We start from the raw sequence: 25507 nt of genomic DNA on the forward strand, positions 1-25507 counted from the left end.
GCTAGTTGTTTTGTATGGAGTGCCCAGCACTGGAGCTTGCTGGCCATTGGGTGGGGCTGGGTCTTGGCGTTTAGAAGGAGATCTCTGGGAGAGTACTCACCGATTGATATTACGTGGAGCCAGGAGGTCTCTGGTGGATCAATGTCCTGAACTCGGCTCTCCCACCTGAGAGGCTCAAGCCTGTCAGAGCATCAAGACCCTGTCAGTCACATGGCTCAGAGAGAAGGGAGAAGAAAGAAAAAAATAATAATAAAAAAATAGTAAAAAAATTTTTTTAATTATTAAAATAAAAATAGAAGAGAGCAACAAAAACAATAAATCCACCAATGATAACAAGCACTAAAAACTAAACTAAGATAAATATAAAAATCAAAACCAAATCAGTCTCAGACAGCAAACCCGAAGTCTACAGTTGCTCCCAAAGTCCACCACCTCAATTTGGGAACATCGTTGTCTACTCAGGTATTCTTCAGATTCAGCGTTCATCATGTTGATTGTGGGGATTTAATCTGCTGCTCCTGAGGCTGCAGGGAGAGATTTCCCTTTACCTCTTTGTTTGCACAGCTCCTGGGGTTCAGCTTTGGTTTTGGCCCCACCTCTGCATGTAGGCCACCCTCAGGAGTCTGTTCCCTGCTCACACAGGAGGGGGTTAAGCAGCAGCTGATTAGGGCTCTCTTGCTCACTCAGGCTGGGGAGAGGGAGGGGTATGGTAGTCATAATTGGAATGCAGGGAGAGCCTGTCGCAGCAGATGCCGCCATGACACTACAACAGCCTGAGGCGTGCCGTGTGTTCTCTGGGGAAGTTGTCCCTGGATCATGGGACACTGGCAGTGGCAGACTGCACAGGCTCCCAGCGGCGGGCAGGGGTTGGATACTGACCTGTGCTTGCACACAGGATTCTTGGTGGCAGCGTTAGCATTTCATGCCCTTCTCTGGTGTCCAAGCTGATAGCCGTGGTTCCCGCCCATCTCTGGAGCTCACTTAAGCAGTGCTGTGCCTTCTGTGGGAAGATGGGGAAGGAATCCCTTCTCCTCGTGCACCCTGAAACAATGGTCTCTTGCCTCTTAGGCAGGTCCAGACTTTTTCCCGGACTCCCTCCCAGCTAGCTGTGGCGCACTAGCCCCCTTCAGGCTGTGTTCACACAGCCAACCCCAGTCCTCTCCCTGGGATCTGACCTCCAAAGCCTGAGCCTCAGCTTCCAGCCCCTGCCCTCCCCGGTGGGTGAGCAGACAAGCCTCTCAGGCTGGTGACTGCTGGTCACCACCATTCCTCTGTGCGGGAATCTCTCCGCTTTGCCCTCTGCACCCTTGCTGCTGCGCTCTCCTCTGTGGCTCTGAAGCTTCCCCCTGCCTGCCCCCTGTCTCTACCAGTGAAGGGGCTTCCCAGCGTGTGGAAGTTTTTCACTCTTCACAGCTCCCTCCCAGAGGTTCAGGTCCCATTCCTATTCTTTTGTCCGTTTTTTTTGTTTTTCCTTTTGCCCTATCCAGGTACGTGGGGATTTTCTTGCCTTTTGGGAAGTCTGAGGTCTTTGGCCAGCATTCGGTAGGTGTTCTGTAGGAGTTGTTCCACATGGAGATGTATTTCTGATGTATCTGTGGGGAGGAAAGTGATCTCCACGTCTTACTCCTCTGCCATCTTGAAGGTCCCTCCTCACTTAATTCTTATAATCCCACAGAAAGACAACATAGTGTTGTAGTTAGGAGCACAAGGTTTTGAAAATAACCTACAAGGGTTTAAATCCAGGTTCCAATGTTTGCTAGGTAATCTTTTAAAAGTTACTTTAGATTTCTATGTTTCAATTTTCCCTGTAAAATATGGTTAACACTACTTACCCTCATGCCTATTAAATTTTCTTGATCAATGCCTAGTACAGTAACTGCTTTTAAGATGTTAGCAATTACCTGTTTTACAGTTGAGGACATTTCTAACATCACATGGCTAGACGGATGCTGAGATCTACATCTAGATTTTTCTGAATCTCAACTCCATGCCTTCTGTGACACCACTACTACCCAACACTCTCCTACCTGTAATAAAAAGCAGTAATAGGCCAATGAATGATATGGGAAGTACTTTATTTTATCATGTGACACACATAACAACAGCTATATTTACAGCCGCCTAATCACAGTGCAAATTTGAATAGGGAAGATGGATCAGAAATAGCAGTATTAGTGATTCAAGTACAAGTATTGACCTTTATTTGGTAAAAGAAAACAGTTTTGATAATTGAGTTATCAGAGTTTTAAAATACAATTTTATATTAAGAATTCTTTTTTTCTTAAAAGAACTAGTTTTGAACCAAATATAGGTAGGTATAGTTTATTCACATAATGGGACTGCACTTGAATACAGCTTAAAACTTACCCATCTCCGTCAGTTTTTCTCTTCTCAACATTACAAATGCCTCATTCCATCATCATGCTGAATTCCTCAGCAACTTCCATACCATTTCCAGGGAAATCCCTGGAAAGTAGGGAATGCCTGTCTTCCCTCAGAAAGACACTGATAACCTGGAATTTTTCTTACCACATTCTCTGAATATTCCCACAACTCACACCTTCTACACTTTTGAGATATATTTTTTGAAAAAAACATACCACTAGGACTTTGAAAGCCTAAATTCTGGGCCTGGCTATGTCATAAACTACAGAATAATCTTAGCTAGGTCATGAAACCTCCCCAGGCTGCTCTTCTCAGATGGAAAAAAATGAGTCGAATTTGTTCAGTCCTTTGTAGTCCTTTGTTATCTTATGTATCGTCACAGTAACCCTTTGATTTAATAAGGCAGCACTATACTTCTTATAGGGGAAATTCAATCTCAAAGAGGTTACACAATCTACCCAAAATCCCACAGGTAGTAATATGACAGAGCTCAAGTTACACAATCTCACTTAAGACACACTGTGCTCAGAAGTTTGTTAAATGGATGAAGCAGCAATTTCCCTTCCAGTGATCCCACTTTATATTTCTACTTGCTATTTTTTCTCTTCTTTCAACCAGCATTTAAATTAGAAAATAATATATGTATTTGATCACCAAATTCAATTTACCATAGTTCTCTGATTTATCCACTCTTTAAAATTTCCTTGTATTTCTATGCTAAGTCCAGAGAAAAGTTATTTTTTTCAGATAGGTTCCACTATGCCTGTCTCTCTGAAAGTTTTTGAACTTATGTTTGTCAAAGCAGAGACTGCTAAAATTTTAAATACACCAATTCCTGTTTATATTTTTAAAAAGTTATTTCATACATAAACTAACCACCAAAATTGGAAGGTGAAGCTTTGAATGTTAAACGAGGGATTCAGGACATTTCCCAAGAGGTTATATATCAATTTAAAGGCTGATGATATGATTTGCCTAAAGTATGATAACTCTTTTATTTATAATACATTTATACATGGGCTGATTAGTCATGCTAATAAGTTATTGCATAAGAACATATGCCTAAACCAAATTAAAGTTTAAAAGAGAACAAAATTAATTCTAACAGCAATCCTGAAAATTCAGCAGAGCTCAATAAATAGCATGCTCTCACAAGGAGGGAGCTTAACACATTTGGTAATTTATATAATTTAATATGCTAAAAATGAGAAAATAAACAGGGTACAGGGATGCAGAGTAAATAAAGGAAAAGTTATTTCAAGATTCTCTTCATTTTGATTGTATTGCTTTCTTGCCTTCAGGGGGTAAGATTTTAACTTCAAAAGTAACGAAATATTTGAGAAGGGAATTTACATCTTGCTGTTCTAGATGGTATTCTTCAGCTATTTTCTCAGCAGTCCATGTGTCTGGATAAAGTTTATGATTATTGAGAAGTGTCAGTGCCTCTACAATGGAAATTTTGCCTTTGGGAATGTTCTTAACATTCATCATGTCAGAATGATGGTCTTTTGGCAACCTGAACTCCTTTGGCTTCTGAGGTGTTCCAGCATCCTTTACCTAGTATCAAGAAACAAAAACCAAAAAATAAGCTTTCAAGATGAGAGCAAGGATTTGACATCTACTTTCATGATTCTAGAATCTCTATTATTCTTCTTCAAATAAATACTACCCATGATTTTCTAAACTATATTTTCTCATTATAATGAGTCATAGTTCAATGGCACTTTTGCCATATCACCGTTTCATAACCATAAGTCAACCATTAGAAAATTTAGGTAGTTCTAGAAAATAATAATCAAATGTATACCATCCACTTACTACATTATTTCATATATATTAAAAGAACAACAATAATGCACTGATTAGAAAAGATAAAAAACTGCTTTAGAAGGGCAGGATTCTGATGCTGCTCTAACGGCGTACCTTGATAATCTCCATTCTGTTTCCTAGTTTTGTATTTCATATTCAGTGCCTCCAAACACCTTGAATGAATTCAAATATTGCTAGAGATCTTGCCTCTTCAGAGAAAATAAACTAATGCCTCTAAGACCGCAATAAATATAAGTAAAACTACCTATAACACCCATCTTTCCATCTGTCTGTCCCGCCCAAGCTTAACCCTTGCATTTGTGCTCTGTATTCCATTCCTCTATCAGCTACACCAACCATCCCTCTTTACCTTTCCTTTCAAATGCACCCTGCCTATTACTGCTGTTTGGTCAAAATATGAAAATGCTGTAGTCACCAAATTTTACAAACACCCACCAAACCCAAAAGCAACACTTTTTTTACGACCAGTTTCCTTCTTTTTAGTTCAACTTTAAAAGAGATACTTGTGATCTCAAATCCAGAAGATTAGATCTGCAGCCAGAGGACACTTTTCAGGCTTTATCTGAACTCACTACAGCACCTGACATTGCTGACCACTCCCACGGACCCACAACTATCTTTCCTTTGGTTTCCATACCACCCCTCTCCTAGTTTTCCATCTGTCTCTGTAGTGGTTCCTTCTGTTTCCTTTGTGGACTATTTCCCTTCAGATGCCCCGTAAATGTTAGTGTGCACCAAATTCTAGCCCAGGCTGTCTTCTCACTCTACACATTCCTCCCAAGCAATCCCACACACCCCCTTATTATTATTATCTACGTGTTAATGACTCTCGAATGTGATCTCAACCTCGACCTTTCTCCTGACTTCCAGATCCAAATTCCCAAATGACAAATGACATCTTTACTTGGATAATCTATAAGCACATCAAAATCAACATGTCCAAAACTGAACTTATCCCTTTCCTCTGAAAATCCAATACTATCCCCATATCCACTAGCTCGGTGACCATTACCACCCACCTCCCATATCCCACTCCAAAACCCAGAGCTTCTCTTACGTGATACCTTACACCTCCCCCTCTCTCTCATTATAGGCAATCAACGACCAAATCCTGCTGATACTACCAAAGTCCCTCTCAAACCCGTTCACTTCTCTCCCAGTCACTAAATCACCCTTGTCCAAGCCAACGTCTCTTGCAGGAACTACTGCAAAACCCTGGTCTCCTCTAACTAGATAAAATGCATTTCGTTCCTTCCCAGCCCACTCTCAAAACTGTCCCCAGAATGAAGCAAATCTGATGTCACTGATCGAGAGGAAACTCTTCAATGATTTCCCACCGCCCTCAGGATAAAACCCAAATTCCTTAGCAAGACAAATAAGGATCTTCATGATCTGGCCCCTATTACTCTCTACCCCACCTCATTTCTCCCAAATTCATCCCTCATACTTTCTCCTAACTGTACTGAACTCTAAAGGCATCACACTCTCTCCTACCTTCATACTGTAACTCTGGCCTGAAATACTCCTAACAACTTCTTCACTTTCCACTGATGTCCAGGGACATCACAAATCATTAAGAAAATTATGAACTGCCCAAAAGAAAAAAAGGTACAAAGAACATAAATAGGCACTTCAACCTTTTCTTCATTATCACTCTGCGTGAGTCTTTTCAGACTTTTCCTAATATCCCCCCAAGAAATTTTAAAACCACTGTATGTATCCTATGTATTATAACTACATTTCTGTGTTTTATACATAAGAAGTGTTTTTTGCTCCCCAAGAGCCAATTTTCGAATGAATAAGTACATGTGAGAGAAACAATACTTAGAAGTATTATCTAACTCCTGCCTAAAAATAACATAAAGAACATGAACATCAACCCCTATACATATATTTCTTATGAGTATGTGGTGATAATCGAACTCTGTAACTGCTATTGTGTGCAACAATTTACATACCTTATTGTACATGAGTTTTATATCTCTTCTCTAGTGAAAATCATACTAATAACTTTATCTGTGCAAACCGTCTATTGCCTATCTACAGAGACAAGCAGAGAATTTTAGAATGGAAAGATAGGAATTGTCATTGGCAATTCCCTCTCCTTCAATCAAACTCTTTCTCCTACTTAGAACCTTCCTGCCCCACAAACTCATCTGGTTAACTCCCACCCATCCTTCAGGCCTGAGTTTGAATGTCACTTCCTCAGAAACCATCCCTGATCCTTCAGTCTCAAAAAAGTCCCTCTGATATGCTCACTGTGCCTGTATTTCTCCTTCAGAGAGTCATTAGTAACTATGTACCTATGGTTGCTCATCTGTTTAATGCCTGTGTCCCTCACAACACTATAAGCACCGTGAAATCAAGGACTAGAGACGTTTTGTTCTTCTCTGTATGCAAAGCACTTGTGCCTGGCACTTACATACAGGTTCCCGTTCCCAGTGTATTCTGTGATCTCCCTATCTTTACGTATTCTATCTTAATAATATTCTTAAAAAACAAAATTTAAAAAAATCAAGCACCAACAACATAACACTAAAGGAATCTCTGATATTAAAACATACCTCAATCCACTGAAGTATGAGAAAATAGTATTAAAGCCCTCCCTTGGTCATTCCAATGACAATCACTAGAAGTACCGTACCAAATCTTACAAATTCTGAAATAATACCAAATAATTCACCGAGTTGCACACAATCAATACTTTCACAAGTCTTTTAGAATTTCGGAAAATATCCAATGAACGGAGGCATATGTGTCTGGCTTAGACTGCTGTACTTCAACTTTGCCAATGCTCTGCATTCTGGTCAGAAGCACACTGACAGTTTTACACTTGCAGAGCGCTCACTCTTTTTTACTATTTGCCACACTTCTCTTGGTCATTCTCCTGGAGCCCCAAAGGGTTAAATTATGTATTTACTCAATTAAAACACACATTACCTGAACAAAAGACACGGGATCTTTGGAATGGACATACACATCTTTTAGTAATGACAGCAGTTTGTCATCTTTTCTAGCAATTTCTCCTTTAATTTCTGGATGGCCTAAAGAAAGAAAAAGAATGTCACAATATTTAAAGCCAAAGAAAGTTTCCTCTAAGATCGTAAACACTTAACACAAGACAGTCACTTTTAACTTTTTGCTTAATCAACAATCACTCGAACACTACAGAACATGTTTTAAGTGTAACTCAAAATGCTAGGTCAAGCTCGGTGTCTATCAATCTGTGAAGACATCTAGAGAGTTCTCTTGCACACGATCCCTTCTGATTTTGATTCCCTGTATCAAGTCACTGAGCATTAAAGACAAAAGCCGGGGAGGGCGGGGGCAGCGGGGGCACAAGCTAACATCTCCAGGACTACGAAGTAGGCAGAGCCGCCGCCTCCACCGCGAGCGCAAGGGGACTGTCTCAATGTCACCGGCCTGGTGGCTCCCCCTTCCCGCGCTCGGCTGACCCGAGTGACTGCAGCCGACCCCGGTCACCCCCACCACTGGACGGAGGTCCACCGGCGTGGAACAGCCCAGCCCGCACAGGGAGCCCGCACCGCAAGGCCCCACGCGCCCTGGCACCACTTACTGCTCATCTGCTCTCGCAGGAGGTTCTTGGTGGAGGGGTGCCTCGGAGCGGGGGAGGGCTTCATCCTGCTGATTTCCCGTTCCGCCCGGTTCTCTAGGTTGAAATTCCTGATTGCGCGAGTCACCGCAGCCCCCATCTCTTCATAACATGATGCCCTTAAATTCACACCACACGCGGTTAAACACCGGCGCGGGCGACCTCCGGGACGCACCGGAGCATGAGCATGTCTGGGGTCGCTCTGGCCGCGCGCCGGAAAGCGGACGCTGATTGCGCGCCGTTCGCCCCCCAGCGGTCGGGAGGGCGCATGCAGCGTCTCCGCCCAGAGTATCTCAAAGGAAGCGCGCCTTCCTCCGGGGCCTGGATGTGCTCCCCACTGTGGCCGCTTCCGGCGAGATGGGGCGGGACTTAAGGTTCGGACACACGATGGCTCACCTCTCCGGAGACTGGTGGAGTCGGGCGGGAAGTTTTAAAGCAGTTTCAAGTCGGGCCTCACCCCAGATTTTCTGATTTAATTCCTCCCAAGTGAGTCCCGGCATTGGTTCAAGCTTCCCTCGTGATTCCAAAGTTGCGGGCTGAGAAAGTCGAAGCAAATTGACCTTGAAGTCCTTTCACAGGTCAGTGCAACCAAAGAGGAAGCCAGTAAAAATGGAACTAATGGCACCAGGGTAACGGAAGATTCTAAAATGGCCCTTTCCTGCTTTTGTGAAAGGAAATAATGAAAGTTTAATCATTCTACATGAATATTTGTTCTGTCACTCTTTTATTTAAATGTGCCTTATTTTCCTGTCCCCTTACCTGATGAGTTTGAATCTGAGCCGTGTTCTCTTTTACCATAATCTTTTACATCCGTCTCTCATAACCCATTTGATCTAATTGTATCGATTTCCGTTATGCTGACCTTTCCCTTCTCTTTGTGTATTTTTGATACTAATTTGTGTTATATCTCCATACTATTAAGTACTGAGTCACCGCGTCATTCCCTAGCCTATTTCTCCTTTATTCTGCTTTCCTCATTCTTTTTAAGCCAGGGAGACCTCCTTTAACTTAATGAAAGGAACAGACAATAGGGAAAAAACAAAAAAAGCAAGTGCTGTACATATTTCCTTTCTCTTTCTCTCTGTCTCACTCCCTCTTTCCCTCTCTCCCTCTTCCTCCTCCTGTTTCTGAATGGATTATTGTGTTGCTGCGTTTCTTTAAGATTCTTTAGAAATATTGTCATTAATCCATAATCAAAGAACCCACTAGGAAGTAGCACAGTTTCCAAAGGTTACAGTATTTTTCAGACTGTGGCTGCAAGATCTGTTTTTAGTGTTCTCAGCTCTCCTTAGTGAAATGCAGGTGGCCTTGGCCTGCAGCGGCTTGAAGCAGGGTTTCAGTTCCTGGCCAGTGATTGAGGTCCGGTCGTGGCAGTGAGAGCACCGAATCCTAGCCACTAGACCAGTGGTCAGTGACAAGGCCCTGGTTCTACAGCTTTGCAGAAAAAGAATTCCCACAAAGACGGAAAGTAGTGAAACAAGTGAAGTATTTATTAGGAGAAAAAAAGAGTACAGTACATGTGGATAGACACACGGGTGGGTTCAGAGAGAGTCGCACCCTCGTGGCAGTTTGAATCACTTTTATGGGGCATTTGTTCCGGGTTTCCTTTGACCAATCATTCTGATTTGCCTGGTTCAAAGTCCGTATTTGGTATATCTCAGGATCTTCCCATGTGTGCACACACATCTCTTAGCCAAGATGGATTCTACCGAAGAGGCATATGGATAGACAACATCACCTGGCATCACTCCCCTTCTGACCTCCAAGGAGCCTTTCTATGCATGTGTAGTCGGGGAGGTCTCCTGACTTTGAGAATGAGGAATATGTGGTCTCATGTTCTACCTGGGCAGGGCCCAGCCTCCTCTCTCAATTGTCCTGTTATTCTTGTCTCAGAGTATCAGTCCACAGGAATGAACTCAAACCATTTGCCCCGGGGGCCCATCTACCTCCTGCCTCAAAGTTAAAAGCAATGAAATAATTGATGTAAAGATAATTGAATTGAGGTAATAATTTTTAAAAAGAATCTTGAAGTAAAGAAAGGGGCCATTTTATTTAAAGAAAAATAAGGTAATTATTACATATAATAATAATAGCAAAAGTTTTATAAGGAACATAGCTTCCACCATTGATTATCATGAAATGTTTTTAACTGGAATTGGTAGTCGGAATTTATAGAGGCTAAAACCAGTGTTCTCTGGTAGAGTTAGTTGGAAAGTTGTCCTGAAGGTGGCAGGCTGCTCCAAGATTTCCATCTTTGAGACAAGCATGCCTATACCTAAGTGCTTTATAGCACAGGTATTCATATTTCTATGGATACCAATACATTTTCGTTTGCCTCATGTATCCATGTGTTTCAGCAATTATGGTAGCAATTCCATTCACTGCCTGTTAAAATATGTTAAAAGTGAAAAACTCATCTTCATAGAAATTCCACTATACTTCTGGCAGCATGAAAAAGTAATGTGAGACAGAAGTTACAGGAAGTGTAGGGGGCTATGGGAACTACCACATGAAAGAATTCCTTGAATTCCCACATTTAAGTAGAGTTTGGATTCAATATATAAAGGATCATCCAACCTGGGCCAGCTCCTTTGCCAAGTCCTGACCTGTTCAAGCCCTTAAAGAGCAGAACAGAAGGCAGGGGTACGTCACCAGAAATGCACAATTGGCTGTCACCCCTTGGGAATCATCAGGAAATAAAACCTGAATCACAAATGCATAATTCCAGTTCTTCTTGTCAAATATGCAAATTAACATGAAGTGTGAACTCAGAACTCTCCTTGTGTTTATTTTAGGGTTGAAGTCAGGTCCCCAAGGAAAGTATAACTAGGATGATGCTTAGAATTAAGCATCTCTCTGTATGGTGTATGATGGGTATGTATTGCTGAATATCCTAGGGTACCAGTGAAAAAACCCAGGGCCTTGCCAACACAATAGAATGTAAATTCTATGAGGATAGGAATTATTGTCTGTTTTGTTCACTGCTGTCTGCATCTCATTGAACAGTGCCTGGTACATAGTACGTACTAAACAAATGTCAGATAAATATTAAATGAACCCAAAGACGAGAAGGGCCCCTGAGCTGGGTGGAGTCTAGGCCCTAGACAGGCTCTCTGCCAGAAGTGAGTCCTTGTGAGTCACTCACTCTGGTTATGCTCACTTCTTCATCTTAAAATTGGGATGATAGTAATTATCTAATAGGTTTCACACCATTTAAAAATATAAAGTGTCTAATACAGTGCCTAGCTCAGAATATGATGTTCAATATTTGCATTGCTTTCCATTTTCCAGAGGAACAGAGGGAAGTTTGAAAAAGGACTAGATATTCTGAAGCCCTGGTCTATAGGTGAGTAACATAACTAAATACCTGAAAGTAAAGTAAGATTTGGGTTCTTGGGCTTCCCTGGTGGCGCAGTGGTTGAGAGTCCGCCTGCCGATGCAGGGGTCACGGGTTTGTGCCCCGGTATGGGAAGATCCCACATGCCGCGGAGCGGCTGGGCCCGTGAGCCATGGCCGCTGAGCCTGCGTGTCCGGAGCCTGTGCTCCGCAACGGGAGAGGCCACAACAGTGAGAGGCCCGCGTACCGCAAAAAAAAAAAAAAAAAAAAAAAAAGATTTGGGTTCTTTAAGAATTTAATTTTTAAAAATAGGTATTCCAAATTCAATTTTTATTCTCTGATAAGCACGCTCTGCACATGTGGTGGCGTTGCTGAGCTCATTAAGGTTGGAAATTGGGTGGGAATCATTAGCTCAGAGGCAAAAAATGCCACCTGCCTTTGCCTGTATTGGCAGCAGAAAGAGTCCCTTGCCAGTCCCTCCTTCACCCTCAATCTTTTTTTGTCTGCCTAGACTTTTACCTATGCAAACTCCTTCCTTTGAACATAATTCAAAGGCATTCTGTGTTCTCCAAAGGATTGCAGTCACTAAACCTAAGTGACAGGTGACTCAAGATGCTCAGGACAGTCCCCAGAGGTTTCATTGACCAAACCCCAACTACTAGTGAGCAGCACAGCAGATTTGTGGAGGAGTGACTAATATCGGCAGAGGTATCCAGGATCAGATGGAACTTCCCCAGGCCCTGCACTCCAGCTCCAGGGGCCAAGGAATTTGTGAGTGCAGCTGAGGTCATTTACCAGATTCCCAAGCTTAACCAGTTCCATAGTGATGCATAGTGAGATAGTGTTGTCAGTTTGTGAAACCTAGAATATTTCAGTAAAAAACCAAAACCAAAAACCAAAACAAACTAGGCTTGGGCAGATCCAGTATTCATACTGAGAAACACTAGGTTTCACAGATTAGAATTATCAACCAGCAGTTATACCCAGATGCCTGCTCTGTGGCTACCGCACTCATGACTTTTGTCGTTATATTAGTTTCCTATCGCTAGTAACAAATTACCACCGAATAGTGCCTTAAGACAGAACAAACTATAATGTTACAGTTCTGGAGGTCAGAAGTTGGAAAGCTGGAAATGGGTTTTAGGAGGCTAAAATCAAGGTGTCAGCAGAGTTGTCTTCATCTTGGAGGCTCCAGAGGAGAATTCTTTTCCTTGTCTTTTTTGGCTTCCAGACACTTATAGCATTTGGCAGCCAGCAAATGAATCATTGCACTGTCATATCTCCTTCTCTGACCGTGACTCTCCTGTCTCCCTTTTCCCGTTATAAAACACCCTTGTGATTACATTGGCCCTAACGTGGATAATCCAGGATGATCTCCTGTTTCAAAATCCTTAATTTAATCACATCTGCAAAGTACCTTTTGCAGGTTCTGGGGATTAAGAGTGGATGTCTTTGGGGTACCACGTTCTGCCCAGCACAGTAACCATCTTCAGAATATCCGTATCGACGAGTGTGTCTATGATCAAATTAGTAAAATTCAAAACTAGAACGATGGAGAGAATGTCTAGTATTTTTTTGTTCAGCTCCACAGTGTTTATATTCCAATGAAACAAACTAATTGTTGAAAGAATAAAACCATTTTGCTCGAGCACTTGTATTCTTTCTGTCAGAGTTTGCCTAAGAGCGATGGTAGCTCACTAGCAAATTTGCCACTGCTTTGCCAGTTCTGTACACTGCACAGAGAAGCAATTCTTCTTGGGTCCCAAGTTCTCACCTTTCTGGAACACCTGTGTCTGAGAAGCCTCAGTCAGCAAGAGTATGTATCTTCCTTGTATATAAAGCAGCATGACTGTTTTCCTAATTATGGTGTCTTAGAGACACCAGAGGTCTACCACCTTTCTCTTCTTCCCACTCCATTACTTCCCTCTCAGCTTAGAATTTCAAAATCACCCATCCATTCCTTTCTTTACATTAAGGTTTTTCTCCTCTTCTCTGCTGTATCCACTTTTAAAAGGCAGATACTCTTGGGGAATGCAGGCCATTTGTGGGAGAGTTTATCAGTTCTCTGGACTCAGACTGGAAGAAAATAGCTGTCTGAAATGTGGGACACAGAGGGAGAGCAGCTGCTGCTCCTGTTGTTCTCCTTGCACAAACTCTTTAGAAATGAAAAACGTTAAAAGAAGGAGTTATCAATGAGACCTTCAAGATGGCGGAGGAGTAAGACGTGGAGATCACCTTCCTCCCCACAAATACATCAAAAATATATCTACACGTGGAACAGCTCCTACAGAACACCTACTGAATGCTGGCAGAAGACCTCAGACCTCTCAAGAGGCAAGAAACTCCCCACGTACGTGGGTAGGGCAAAAGAAAAAACAGAAACAAAAGAATAGGGACGAGACCTACACCAGTGGGAGGGAGCTGTGAAGGAGGAAAGGTTTACACACACGAGGAAGCCCCTTAATTGGTGGAGACGGGGTGTGGCAGGGGAAGAGAAACTTCAGAGTCACAGAGGAGAGCGCAGCAACAGGGGTGCAGAGGGCAAAGCAGAGAGATTCCCGCAGAGAGGATTGGTGCTGACCAGCACTCACCAACCTGAGACACTTGTCTGCTCACCCACCAGGGTGGGTGGGGGATGGGAGCTGAGGCTCAGGCTTTGGAGTTCAGATCCCAGGGAGAGGACTGGGGTTGGCTGTGTGAACACAGCCTGAAGGGGGCTAGTGAGCCACAGCTAGCCAGGAGGGAGTCCGGGAAAAAGTCTGGACCTGCCTAAGAGGCAAGAGACCATTGTTTCAGGGTGTGCGAGGAGAGGGGCTTCCTGTCCTGTGTGCCCACAAAAGGCAGAGGATCACCTAAGTGAGCTCCAGAGACAGGTGTGAGTTGCAGCTATTAGCTTGGACCACAGAGACAGGCATGAAACACTAACGCTGCCACCAAGAATCCTGTGTGCAAGCACAGGTCACTATCCATACCACCCACCCTGGGAGCCTGTGCAGCCCGCCACTGCCAGGGTCCTGTGATCCAGGGACAACTTCCCCGGGAGAATACACGGCACGCCTCATGCTCTTGCAATGTCACGCCAGCCTCTGCCGGCGTAGGCTCCACCCGCATTCCAGTTATGACTACCATACCCCTCCCTCTCCCTGGCCTGAGTGAGCAAGAGAACCCTAATCACCTGCTGCTTTAACCCCCTCCTTTCTGGGCAGGGAACAGATGCCTGAGGGTGGCCTACACGCAAAGGTGGGGTCAAAACCAAAGCTGAACACCAGGAGCTGTGCAAACAAAGAAGAGAAAAGGAAATTTCTCCATGCAGCCTCAGGAGCAGCAGATTAAATACCCACAATCAACTTGATGAATGCTGCATTTGTAGAATACCTGAATAGACAATGAATGTTCCCAAAATTGAGGTGGTGGACTTTGGGAGCAACAGTAGACTTGTGGTTTGCTTTCTGCATCTGATTTGTTTCTGGTTTTTATGTATATCTTAGTTTACTTTTTAGTGCTTGCTATCATTGGAGGATTTGTTTATTGGTTTGGTTGCTCTCTTTTATTTTTAAATTACTTTTAAATATATTTTTTATTAAAAAAATTTTTTTTTGCTTTTACCGTTTGGTTTGGGGTTCTCCCTGTTTGTGGGTTTTTTTCCTTTTTTCCCCTTCCTTTTGTTTGGAACCATGTAGCTGGCAGGGTCTTGGTGCTCCGGCTGGGTATCAGACCTGAGCCTCTGAGGTGGGAGAGCCGGGTCTAGGACATTGGACGACCAGAGACCTCCTTGTCCCATGTAAAATCAATCAGCGAGAGCTCTCCCAGAGATCTCCATCTCAACACTAAGAACCACCTCCACTAAACAGCCAGCAAGTTCCAGTGCTGGATGCCCCATGCCAACAACTAGCAAGACAGGAACACAACTCTACCCATTAGCAGAGAGGCTGCCTAAAGTCATACTAAGTTCACAGACACCCCAAAACGCATGACTGTATGCGGCCATGCCCACCAGAAGGACAAGATCCAAGCCCACCTACCAGAAAACAGGCACCAGTCCCCTCCACCAGGAAGCCTATACAAGCCACTGAACCAACCTCACCCACTGGGGGCAGAGGCCAAGAACAATGGGAATTACGAACCTGCAGCCTGCGAAAAGGAGACCCCAAACACAGTAAGTTAAACAAAATGAGAAGACAAATATGCAGCGGATGAAGGAGCAAGGTAAAAACCCACCAGACCAAACAGATGAAGAGGAGATAGGCAGGCTACCTGAAAATGAATTCAGAGTAATGCCACTAAAGATGACCCAAAATCTTGGAAATAGAATGGAGGAAATACAAGAAATGTTTCACAAGGACCTAGAAGAACTAAAGATGAAACAAACAATGATGAACAACACAATAAATGAAATTAAAAATTCTGTAGAAGGAATCAATAGCAGAATAACTGAGGCAGAAGAACGGATAAGTGACTTGGAAGATAAAATAGTGGAAATAACTGCCACAGAGCAGAATAAAGAAAAAAGAATGAAAAGAATTGAGGACAGTCTCAGAGACCTCTGGGACAACATTAAAGCAACAACATTCAAATTATAGGGGCCCCAGAGGAAGAAGAGAAAAAGAAAGGGTCTGAAAAAATATTTGAAGAGATTATGGTTGAAAACTTCCCTAACATGGGAAAGGAAATAGTCAATCAAGCCCAGGAAGCACAGAGTCTCATACAGAATAAAACCAAGGAGAAACGCACCAAGACACATATTAATGAAACTATCAAAAATTAAATACAAAGAAAAAATACTAAAAGCAGCAGGGGGAAAGTAACAAATAACATACAAGGGAATCCCCATAAGGTTAACAGCTGATCTTTCAGCAGACACTCTGCAAGCCAAAAGGGAGTGGCAGGACATATTTAAAGTGATGAAAGGGAAAAACCTACAACCAAGGTTACTCTACCCAGCAAGGATCTCATTCAGATTTGGTGGAGAAATTAAAACTTTAAGACAAGCAAAAGTTAAGAGAATTCAGCACCACCAAACCAGCTTTACAACAATGCTAAAGGAACTTCTCTAGGCAAGAAACACAAGAGAAGGAAAAGACCTACAAAAACAAACCCACAACAATTAAGAAAATGGTAATAGTAACATACATATTGATAATTACCTTAAATGTAAATGGATTAAATGCTCCAACCAAAAGACATAGACTGGCTGAATGGATACAAAAACAAGACCCAGACATATGCTGTCTACAAGAGACCCACTTCAGACCTAGGGACACATACAGACTGAAAGTGAGGGGATGGAAAAAGATATTCCATGCAAATGGAAATCAAAAGAAAGGTGGAATAGAAATTCTCATATCAGACAAAAGAGAGTTTAAAATAAAGACTATTACAAGAGATAGAGAAGGACACCACTTAATGATCAAGGGATCAATCCAAAAAGAAGATACAACAATTGTAAATATTTATGCACAATAAATATTTACATAAAACCTCAATACATAAGGCAAATGCTAAAAGCCAAAAAAAGGGGAAATCGACAGTAACACAATAATAGTAGGGAACTTTAACACCCCATTTTCACCAATGGACAGATCATACAAAATGAAAATAAATAAGGAAACACAAGCATTAAATGACACATTAGACAAGATGGACTTAATTGATATTTTTGGACATTCCATTCCAAAACAACAGAATACACTTTCTTCTCAACTGCTTATGGAACATTCTCCAGGATAGATCATATCTTGGGTCACAAATCAGGCCTCGGTAAATTTAAGAAAATTGAAATCATATCAAGTTTCTTTTCCGACCACAACGCTATGAGACTAGATATCAATTACAGGGAAAAAACTGTAAAAAATACAAACTCATGGAGGCTAAACAATATGCTCCTAAATAACAAAGAGATCACTGTAGAAATCAAAGAGGAAATCAAAAAATACCTAGAAACAAATGATAATGAAAACATGATGACCCAAAACCTATGAGATGCAGCAAAAGCAGTTCTAAGAGGGAAGTTTATAGCAATACAATCCTACCTCAAAGATCGAGAAAAATCTCAAACAACCTAAACTTACACCTAAAGCAATTAGAGGAAGAAGAAGAACAACAAAAAGCCCCCCGGGGCTTCCCTGGTGGCGCAGTGGTTGAGAGTCCACCTGCTGATGCACGGGACATGGGTTCGTGCCCTAGTCGGGGAAGATCCCACATGCTGTGGAGCGGCTAGGCCCGTGACCCATGGCAGCTGAGCCTGCGTGTCCGGAGCCTGTGCTCCACAAGGGGAGAGGCCACAACAGTGAGAGGCCCGTGTACCGCAAAAAACAAAACAAAACAAAACCAAATTTATCAGAAGGAAAGAAATCATAAAGATCAGGTCAGAAATAAAAGAAGAATAAATGAAGGAAACAATAGCAAAGATCAATAAAACTAAAAGCTGTTTCTTTGAGAAGATAAAATTGATAAAACATTAGCCAGACTCATCAAGAAAAAAAGATGACTCAAATCAACAGAATTACAAATGAAAAAGAAATAACAACTGACACTCCAGAAATATAAAGGATCATGAGAGATTACTACAAGTAACTCTATGCCAATAAAATGGACAACCTGAAAGAAATGGACAAATTCTGAGAAAAGCACAACCTTCTGAAACTGAACCCGGATATAATAGAAAATATAAACAGACCAATCACAAGCACTGAAATTGAAACTGTGATTAAAAATCGTCCAACGAACAAAAGCTCAGGAGCAGATAGCTTCACAGGTGAATTCTATCAAACATTTAGAGAAGAACTAACATCCATCCTTCTCAAACTCTTCCAGAATATAGCAGAGGGAGGAACACTCCCAAACTCATTCTATGAGGCAACCATCACCCCAATACCAAAACCAGGCAAAGATGTCACAAAAAAGAAAACTACAGGCCAAAATCTCTGATGAACATAGATGCAAAACTCCTCAACAAAATACTAGCAAACAGAATCCAACAGCACATTAAAAAGATCGTACACCATGATCAAGTGGGGTTTATCCCAGGAAGGCAAGGATTCTTCAGTATATGCAAATCAATCAATGTGATACACCATATTAACAAATTGAAGGATAAAAACCATATGATAATCTCAGTAGATGCAGAAAAATCTTTTGACAAAATTCAACACCCATTTATGATAAAAACTCTCCAGAAAGTAGGCATAGAGGGAACCTACCTCAACATAATAAAGGCCATATGTGACAAACCCACAGCCAACATTGTTCTCAATGGTGAAAAACTGAAACAGTTTCCTCTAGGATCAGGACCAAGACAAGGTTGCCCACTCTCACCACTACTGGTAAACATAGTTTTGGAAGTTTTAGCCGTGGCAATCAGAGAAGGAAAAGAAATAAAAGGAATCCAAATCAGAAAAGAAGTAAAGCTTTCACTGTTTGCAGATGACATGATACTGTACATAGAGAATCCTAAGTATGCTACCAGAAAACTCCTAGAGCTAATCAATGAATTTGGTAAAGTAGCAGGATACAAAATTAATGCACAGAAATCTCTTGCATTCCTATACACTAACGATGAAAATTCTGAAAGAGAAATTATGGAACAACTCCCATTTACCATTGCAACAAAAAGAATAAAATACCTAGGAATAAACCTACCTAAGGAGACAAAAGACCTGTATGCAGAAAACTATAAGACGCTGATGAAAGAAATTAAAGATGATACAAACAGATGGAGAGATATACCATGTTATTGGATTGGAAGAATCAATATTGTGAAAATGAGTCTACTACCCAAAGCAATCTATAGATTCAATGCAATCCCTAATAAACTGCCAATGGCACTTTTCACAGAACTAGAACAAAAAAAAAATCACAATTTGCATGGAAACACAAAAGACCCCGAATAGCCAAAGCAATCTTGGGAAAGAAAAACGGAGCTGGAGGAATCAGGCTTCCTGACTTCAGACTATACTACATAGCTACAGTAATCAAGACAGTATGGACTGGCACAAAAACAGAAATATAGATCAGTGGAACAGGATAGAAAGCCCAGAGATAAACCCATGTGCATATGGTCACCTTATCTTTGACAAAGGAGACAAGAATATATAGTGGAGAAGAGTTAGTCTCTTCAATACGTTGTGCTGGGAAAACTGGACAGCTACATGTAAAAGAAAGAAATTAGAACACTTCCTAACACCATAAACAAAAATAAACTCAAAATGGATTTAAGACCTAAATGTAAGACCAGACACTATCAAACTCTTAGAGGAAACCAGAGGCAGAACACTCTATGACATAAATCACAGCAAGATCCTTTTTGACCCACCTCCTAGAGAAATGGAAATAAAAATAAAAACAAACAAATGGGACCTAATGAAACTTAAAAGCTTTTGCACAACAAAGGAAACCATAAACAAGGCTAAAAGACAACCCTCAGGGTGGGAGAAAATATTTGCAAATGAAGCAACTGACAAAGGATTAATTTCAAAAACATACAAGCAGCTCTTGCAGCTCAATATCAAAAACACAAACAACCCAATCCAAAAATGGGCAGAAGACCTAAATAGACATTTCTCCAAAGAAGGTATACAGATTGGCAAGAACAAATGAAAGGATGCTTAACATCACTAATCATTAGAGAAATGCAAATCAAAACTACAGTCAGGTAACACCTTATCCTGGTCAGAATGGCCATCATCAAAAAATCTACAAACAATAAATCCTGGAGAGTATATGAAGAAAAGGGAACCCTCTTGCACTGTTGGTGGGAATATAAGTTGATACAACCACTATGGAGCTTCTTTTTTTTTTTTTTTTGCGGTACGTGGGCCTCTCACTGTTGTGGCCTCTCTCATTGCGGAGCACAGGCTCTGGACGCGCAGGCTCAGCAGCCATGGCTCATGGGCCTAGCTGCTCCGCAGCATGTGGGATCTTCCCGGACTGGGGCACGAACCCGCGTCCCCTGCATCGGCAGGCAGACTTTCAACCACTGCGCCACCACGGAAGGCCCAGTATGGAGGTTCCTTAAAAAACTAAAAAGAGAAGTACCATATGACCCAGCAAACCCACTACTGGGCATATACCCTGAGAAAACCAGAATTCAAAAAGAGACATATACCACAATGTTCATTGCAGCACTATTTACAATAGCCAGGAGATGGAAACAACCGAAATGTCCATCGACAGACAAATGGATAAAGAAGATGTGGCACATATGTAGAATGGAATATTACTCAACCATAAAAAGAAACAAAATTGAGTTATTTTTAGTGAGGTGGATGGACCTAGAGTCTTTCATACAGAGTGAAGTAAGTCAGAAAAAAAAAAAAAAAGGTTCTAATGGACCTAGGGGCAGGACAGGAATAAATATACAGATGTAGAAAATGGACTTGAGGACATGGGGAGGGGGAGGGGTAAGCTGGACGAAGTGAGACAGTGGCATGGACATATGTACACTACCAAATGTAAAATAGATAGCTAGTGACAATCACTGCACAGCACAGGGAGATCAGCTTGGCACTTTGTGACTACCTAGAGGGATGCAATAGGGAGGGTTGGAGGGAGGCACAAGAGGGAGGGGTAATGGGGATATATATGTTCACATATAGCTGATTCACTTTGTCATACAGCAGAAAGTAACACACCATTGTAAAGCAATTCTACTCCAATAAAGATGTTAAAAAAAAAAAAGAAGAAATAGTTATCGAAACTTTTGGGATGCAGTCAAAGCCATACTGGAAGAAAATGTGTGTGTGTTTCTATTCAATACATTTGTTAGAACACTAGAAAATTCAAAGATTCAATGAATTTGAATTAAACATTGAAGTCAAAACACACACAAAAAAAGACTAAAAATAAATCCAAAAAATTATTTAAAGACTGACGATAAAGCAGAAATTAATTACATAGAAAACAAAACCAACTAGTTCCTGGGAAATATAAAATCTGACAAATGTAAGTAAAAATAAAGGCACAAATAAAAACCCTTAGGAATTTTTTTGGAAACAGTGTGATCACAAATATAGAGAATTTTTTTAATGAGAGAACATGATGTATGCCACGTTATGTACAACTTTAATATATAATATCTTCTCCTTGAGTGACTTGCTTATAGCCAATGAAGTGTGACAACTGTGAATAAAATCAAGTAGAACAGGATACAATAGAATAGGACATAGATATAGAACAGAATAGACTATATAATAGAATATGTCACTCTTGTGATTACCTTACATTAAATAAAACTCCATCTGGGACTTCATTCCAGTGGTTAAGACTCCACACTCCCAATGCAGGGGGCACAGGTTTGATCCATGGTCAGGGAACTAAGATCCTGCATGCCGTGTTTTATGGCCTAAAAAATAATAATAATAAATAAAGAAATAAATAAGACTCCATCTGAGGAGTCAGAAGTGAGAGTCTCCTGTTGGCTTCAAAGAAGCAAGTTGCCATGTTGTTAGAGAGTCTTTAGAGAGCCTGTAAAGAGGCCACATGGCAAAGAACATCAGGGGCCTTTAGGAGATGAGAGCTACCCCCAGGTGACAGCCAGAAAGAAGCAGGTACCTCAGTCCCACAGCCACAATGAACTGAATTTTAGCAACAACCGCATGAACCTGAAAGAGGACCCCATGCTCCAGAAATTAACACAACCCAGTGAATACTGTATTTCAACTGATTCACAAAATATATTTGGTTAAATTCACTACCCATTGGTAATAATATATTTAGCCAGTCAAGAATAGAAGGAAACCTTCTCTATTTGATAAAGAGTACATATCAAAAAATAATAACAAATATCATATGGAATGGGGCAATGTTAGAAGCAAGCCCAATAAAGGAAGTGTCTTCCACTACTAGCCCTATTCAACATTTTGCTGAAGGTCCTAGCTAATAAAGAACAAGTAAAGGAAGTAAGAACTATTTGGGTTTTTTTTTGATGTTTTTTTAAAATTAATTAATTAATTTTTTTTGACTGTGCTGGGTCTTCGTTTCTGTGCGAGGGCTTTCTCTAGTTGCGGCGAGTGGGGGCCACTTTTCATCGTGGTGCGCGGGCCTCTCATTATCGTGGCCTCTCTTGTTGCAGAGCACAGGCTCCAGATGCGCAGGCTCAGTAGTTGTGGCTCACGGGCCCAGGTGCTCCGCGGCATGTGGGATCTTCCCAGACCAGGGCTCGAACCCATGTCCTCTGCATTGGCAGGCAGATTCTCAACCACTGCGCCACCAGGGAAGCCCTATTTGTTCTTTTGAACAATCAGTATCTCTGTCTTCCTAGAAATTTCGAAAAATCATTCAAAGAACAATTTGATCTTATAAAAGAACTCAATAAGCTAGCTGTCCTGTACATCAGTTAGAAAATATAGCAGCCAAAAAATTCCATGGACAATGGCCACGAAAACCATTATATATCTAGGAATAAACTTCCAAAAATGTGTAAAACCCAAATTATGTAAACCACAAAGTTTATGAAAAGACAAAAAGAACAAGTGGTACACATACCAGGTTCCTTGAAGCAAAGTCTCAAGAGTGTAAAAATGTCAATTATTAATCCATGAATTTGATACACTTTCAATTGAAATTATAAAGTGAAACTTGACAGCTGATACTAAAGTTCATCTGGAACAGAAAATGCGAAAAAAATAGCCAATAAATTTTTTTCACAAATTTGGCATACGATATATATTGTTTTGCACTTTCCTCTTTTTTTCTTTTTCTTTTAAAATAAATTTATACCCATTTGGGACTTCCCTGGTGGTGCAGTAGTTAAGAATCCGCCTGCCAATGCAGGGGACACGGGTTCGAACCCTGGTCCAGGAAGATCCCGCATGCCGTGGAGCCACTAAGCCCATGCACCACAACTACTGAGCCTGTGCTCTGGAGCCTGTGAGCCACAACTACTGAGCCCACGTGCCACAACTACTGAAGCCCGCGTGCCTAGACCCCATGCTCCACAACAAGAGAAGCCACCTCAATGAGAAGCCCACGCACCACAACGAAGAATAACCCCTGCTTGCCATAACTAGAGAAAGCCCGTGCGCAGCAATGAAGACCCAATGCAGCCATAAATAAATAAATTAATTTAAAAATAAGTAAAATAAATTAAAATAAATTTATACCCCCTTCACCCATTTTTCCCACTCCCCAGCCCCTGCCTCTGGCAACCACCAATCAGTTCTCTGTTATCTATGAACTTGTGTGTTCTTTTGTTTTTTTTTTTTTTTGCGGTACGCGGGCCTCTCACTGTTGTGGCCTCTCCCTTGCAGAGCACAGGCTCCGGACGCGCAGGCTCAGCGGCCATGGCTCACGGGCCCAGCCGCTCTGCGGCATGTGGGATCTTCCCGGACCGGGGCACGAACCCGTGTCCCCTGCATCGGCAGGCAGACTCTCAACTACTGCGCCACCAGGGAAGCCCTGTTCTTTTGTTTTTTTTAAGATTTTACATATAAGAAAAGTTGTATGGTATTTGTCTTTCTCTGACTTATTTCACTTAGTATAATTCCCTCGAGGTTCCTCCATAAGATTCCTCCTCGAGGAACCTCCTCTTATGGTTCCTCCATAAGATTTCATTATTTTTATGGCTGAATAATATTCCATTGTATGTATATATACCTTGATTTCTTTATGCATTTATCCATCAGTGGACACTTAAGTTATTTCCATATCTTAACTACTGTAAATAATGCTGCAGTGAACATGGGGGTGCATATATCTGTTCAAGTTAGTGTTTTCATTTTCTGTGGATAAATACCCAAAAATGGGATTGCTGGATCATATGGTAGTTCTATTTTTAATATTTTGAGGAACCTCCATACTCTTTTCCATGGTGGCTCCACCAATTTACATTCCCAACACCAATGCACAAAGGTTCTCTTTTCTTCACATCCTCTCCAGCACTTGTTATATCTTGCCTTTTTGATAATAACTATTCTTACAGATATGAGGTGATATCTCTTGTGGTTTGATTTGCATTTCCCTGATGATTAATGATGTTGAGAATCTTTTCACATACCTGTTAGCCACCTGTATGTTTTCTTTGGAAAAATGTCTATTCAGATCCTCTGCCAGTTTTTAAATCAGATTGTTTTTCTTGCCATTGACCTGTATGGGTTCTTTTTGTATTTTGGATATTAGCTCCTTATCATATATATGATTTGCAACTATTTTCTCCCATTTAGTAAGTTGCCTTTTCATGTTGTTGATGGTTTCCTTTGCTGTGCAGAAACTTTTTAGTATGATGTAGTCCCACTTATTTATTTTTGCCTTTGTTGCTGTTGCTTTTGGTGTCAGATTCAGAAAATAATCACCAAGACCTATATCTAGGAGCTTGCCACCTATGTTTTCTTCTAGGAGTTTTATGGTTTCAGGTCTCATGTTCAAGTCTTAATTTGTCTTGAATTAATTTTTATGTTATTGTGTAAGATTGTGGTCAAGTTTGATTCTTCAGTGTGTGGCTGTCCAGTTTTCCCAACACCATTTATTGGGAAGAGACTGTCCTTTCCTCATTGTATATTCTTGGCTGCTTTGTCATAAATTAATTAACCGTATATGTGTGGGTTGACTTCTGGGCTCTCTATTCTGTTCCATTGATCTGTGTACTATCCTATTTTCATTGCTATAATTTATAATATAGTTTGAAATCAGGGAGCATGATGCCTTCAGCTTTGTTCTTTCTGTACATTGCTTTGGAACCAGTAAATTTTTGAAAAACAGCAATGGGGAAGTCCTACCCTATAAGATATCAGAATACAATATAAAACCTTACAGTGTGATATTGATATAGGAATTTATTTATTATTTTATAAATAAATCAAGTAGAACAATGGCACGACAGATCTAATTACATACTTGGTGATATTTTAAATCACCTGTGATGTAAAGAGCTAACTTTTCCCCCATAAATGGATAGCTACATTTCCAACATCATTGCTTTACCAGTCCACCATTTCCCCTTCTCCCTGTTCCCACGTGTCACTGGCTTCCTTTTCTCACTTTTTTCTCTTTAGTTTTCCTTCCGTGAGACAGATTTCATAATGTATCTGTTCTCCAAACCCCACTGTTTTGCTTTTTATAGAAGTAGGGAATATTTAGTCATGGCTAGGTTTTGATTTAATTCCAATGAGGTAATTTTGTTCTGTCCATAGCAATTTAATCAGTATGGTAATTCTCCATCTTGGCCCCAGCCACAGAAGGTATCCCCGACAACTTGGCAAGGAAAAAAAAGTGAAAGTCATAAAGAACAAGTGAATACTCAAGAACTAGTTTCATATCAAACATGAAAACAGGGAATATGAAACAGAATTCCAGAAAGATTCCAGAAAAGCTGTGAAAAGCAAACTGCAACTAGAGCAGGTTACCTTAGC

The 25507-nt window shown here is 41.2% G+C and overlaps 2 protein-coding genes across 5 annotated transcripts in view; one reads left to right on the forward strand and one right to left on the reverse strand.

The window, feature by feature from the left end:
• Positions 1-2054: 2054 nt before the first annotated feature.
• NDUFAF4 (NADH:ubiquinone oxidoreductase complex assembly factor 4) lies at positions 2055-8055 on the reverse strand. Its single transcript, XM_004330926.4, has 3 exons — positions 7793-8055; positions 7156-7259; positions 2055-3942 (listed from the first exon to the last, which is right to left on the reverse strand). Exons 1-3 carry the CDS (start codon positions 7926-7928, stop codon positions 3655-3657), a joined length of 528 nt encoding a protein of 175 aa, XP_004330974.1. The 5' UTR covers positions 7929-8055; the 3' UTR covers positions 2055-3654.
• A 154-nt stretch (positions 8056-8209) lies between these two features.
• KLHL32 (kelch like family member 32) overlaps positions 8210-25507 on the forward strand; it is a 269853-nt gene continuing 252555 nt past the window's right edge. For all 4 annotated transcript variants that reach the window (XM_073789446.1, XM_019929455.3, XM_073789445.1 and 1 more), the window contains exons 1-2: positions 8210-8406; positions 11120-11174. The gene's annotated coding sequence lies outside the window, so the exon portion shown is untranslated. The remainder of the gene's footprint in view (positions 8407-11119; positions 11175-25507) is intronic.

This window comes from Tursiops truncatus, chromosome 12, assembly GCF_011762595.2.
Source record: "Tursiops truncatus isolate mTurTru1 chromosome 12, mTurTru1.mat.Y, whole genome shotgun sequence".
Classification (NCBI taxonomy): domain Eukaryota; kingdom Metazoa; phylum Chordata; class Mammalia; order Artiodactyla; family Delphinidae; genus Tursiops; species Tursiops truncatus.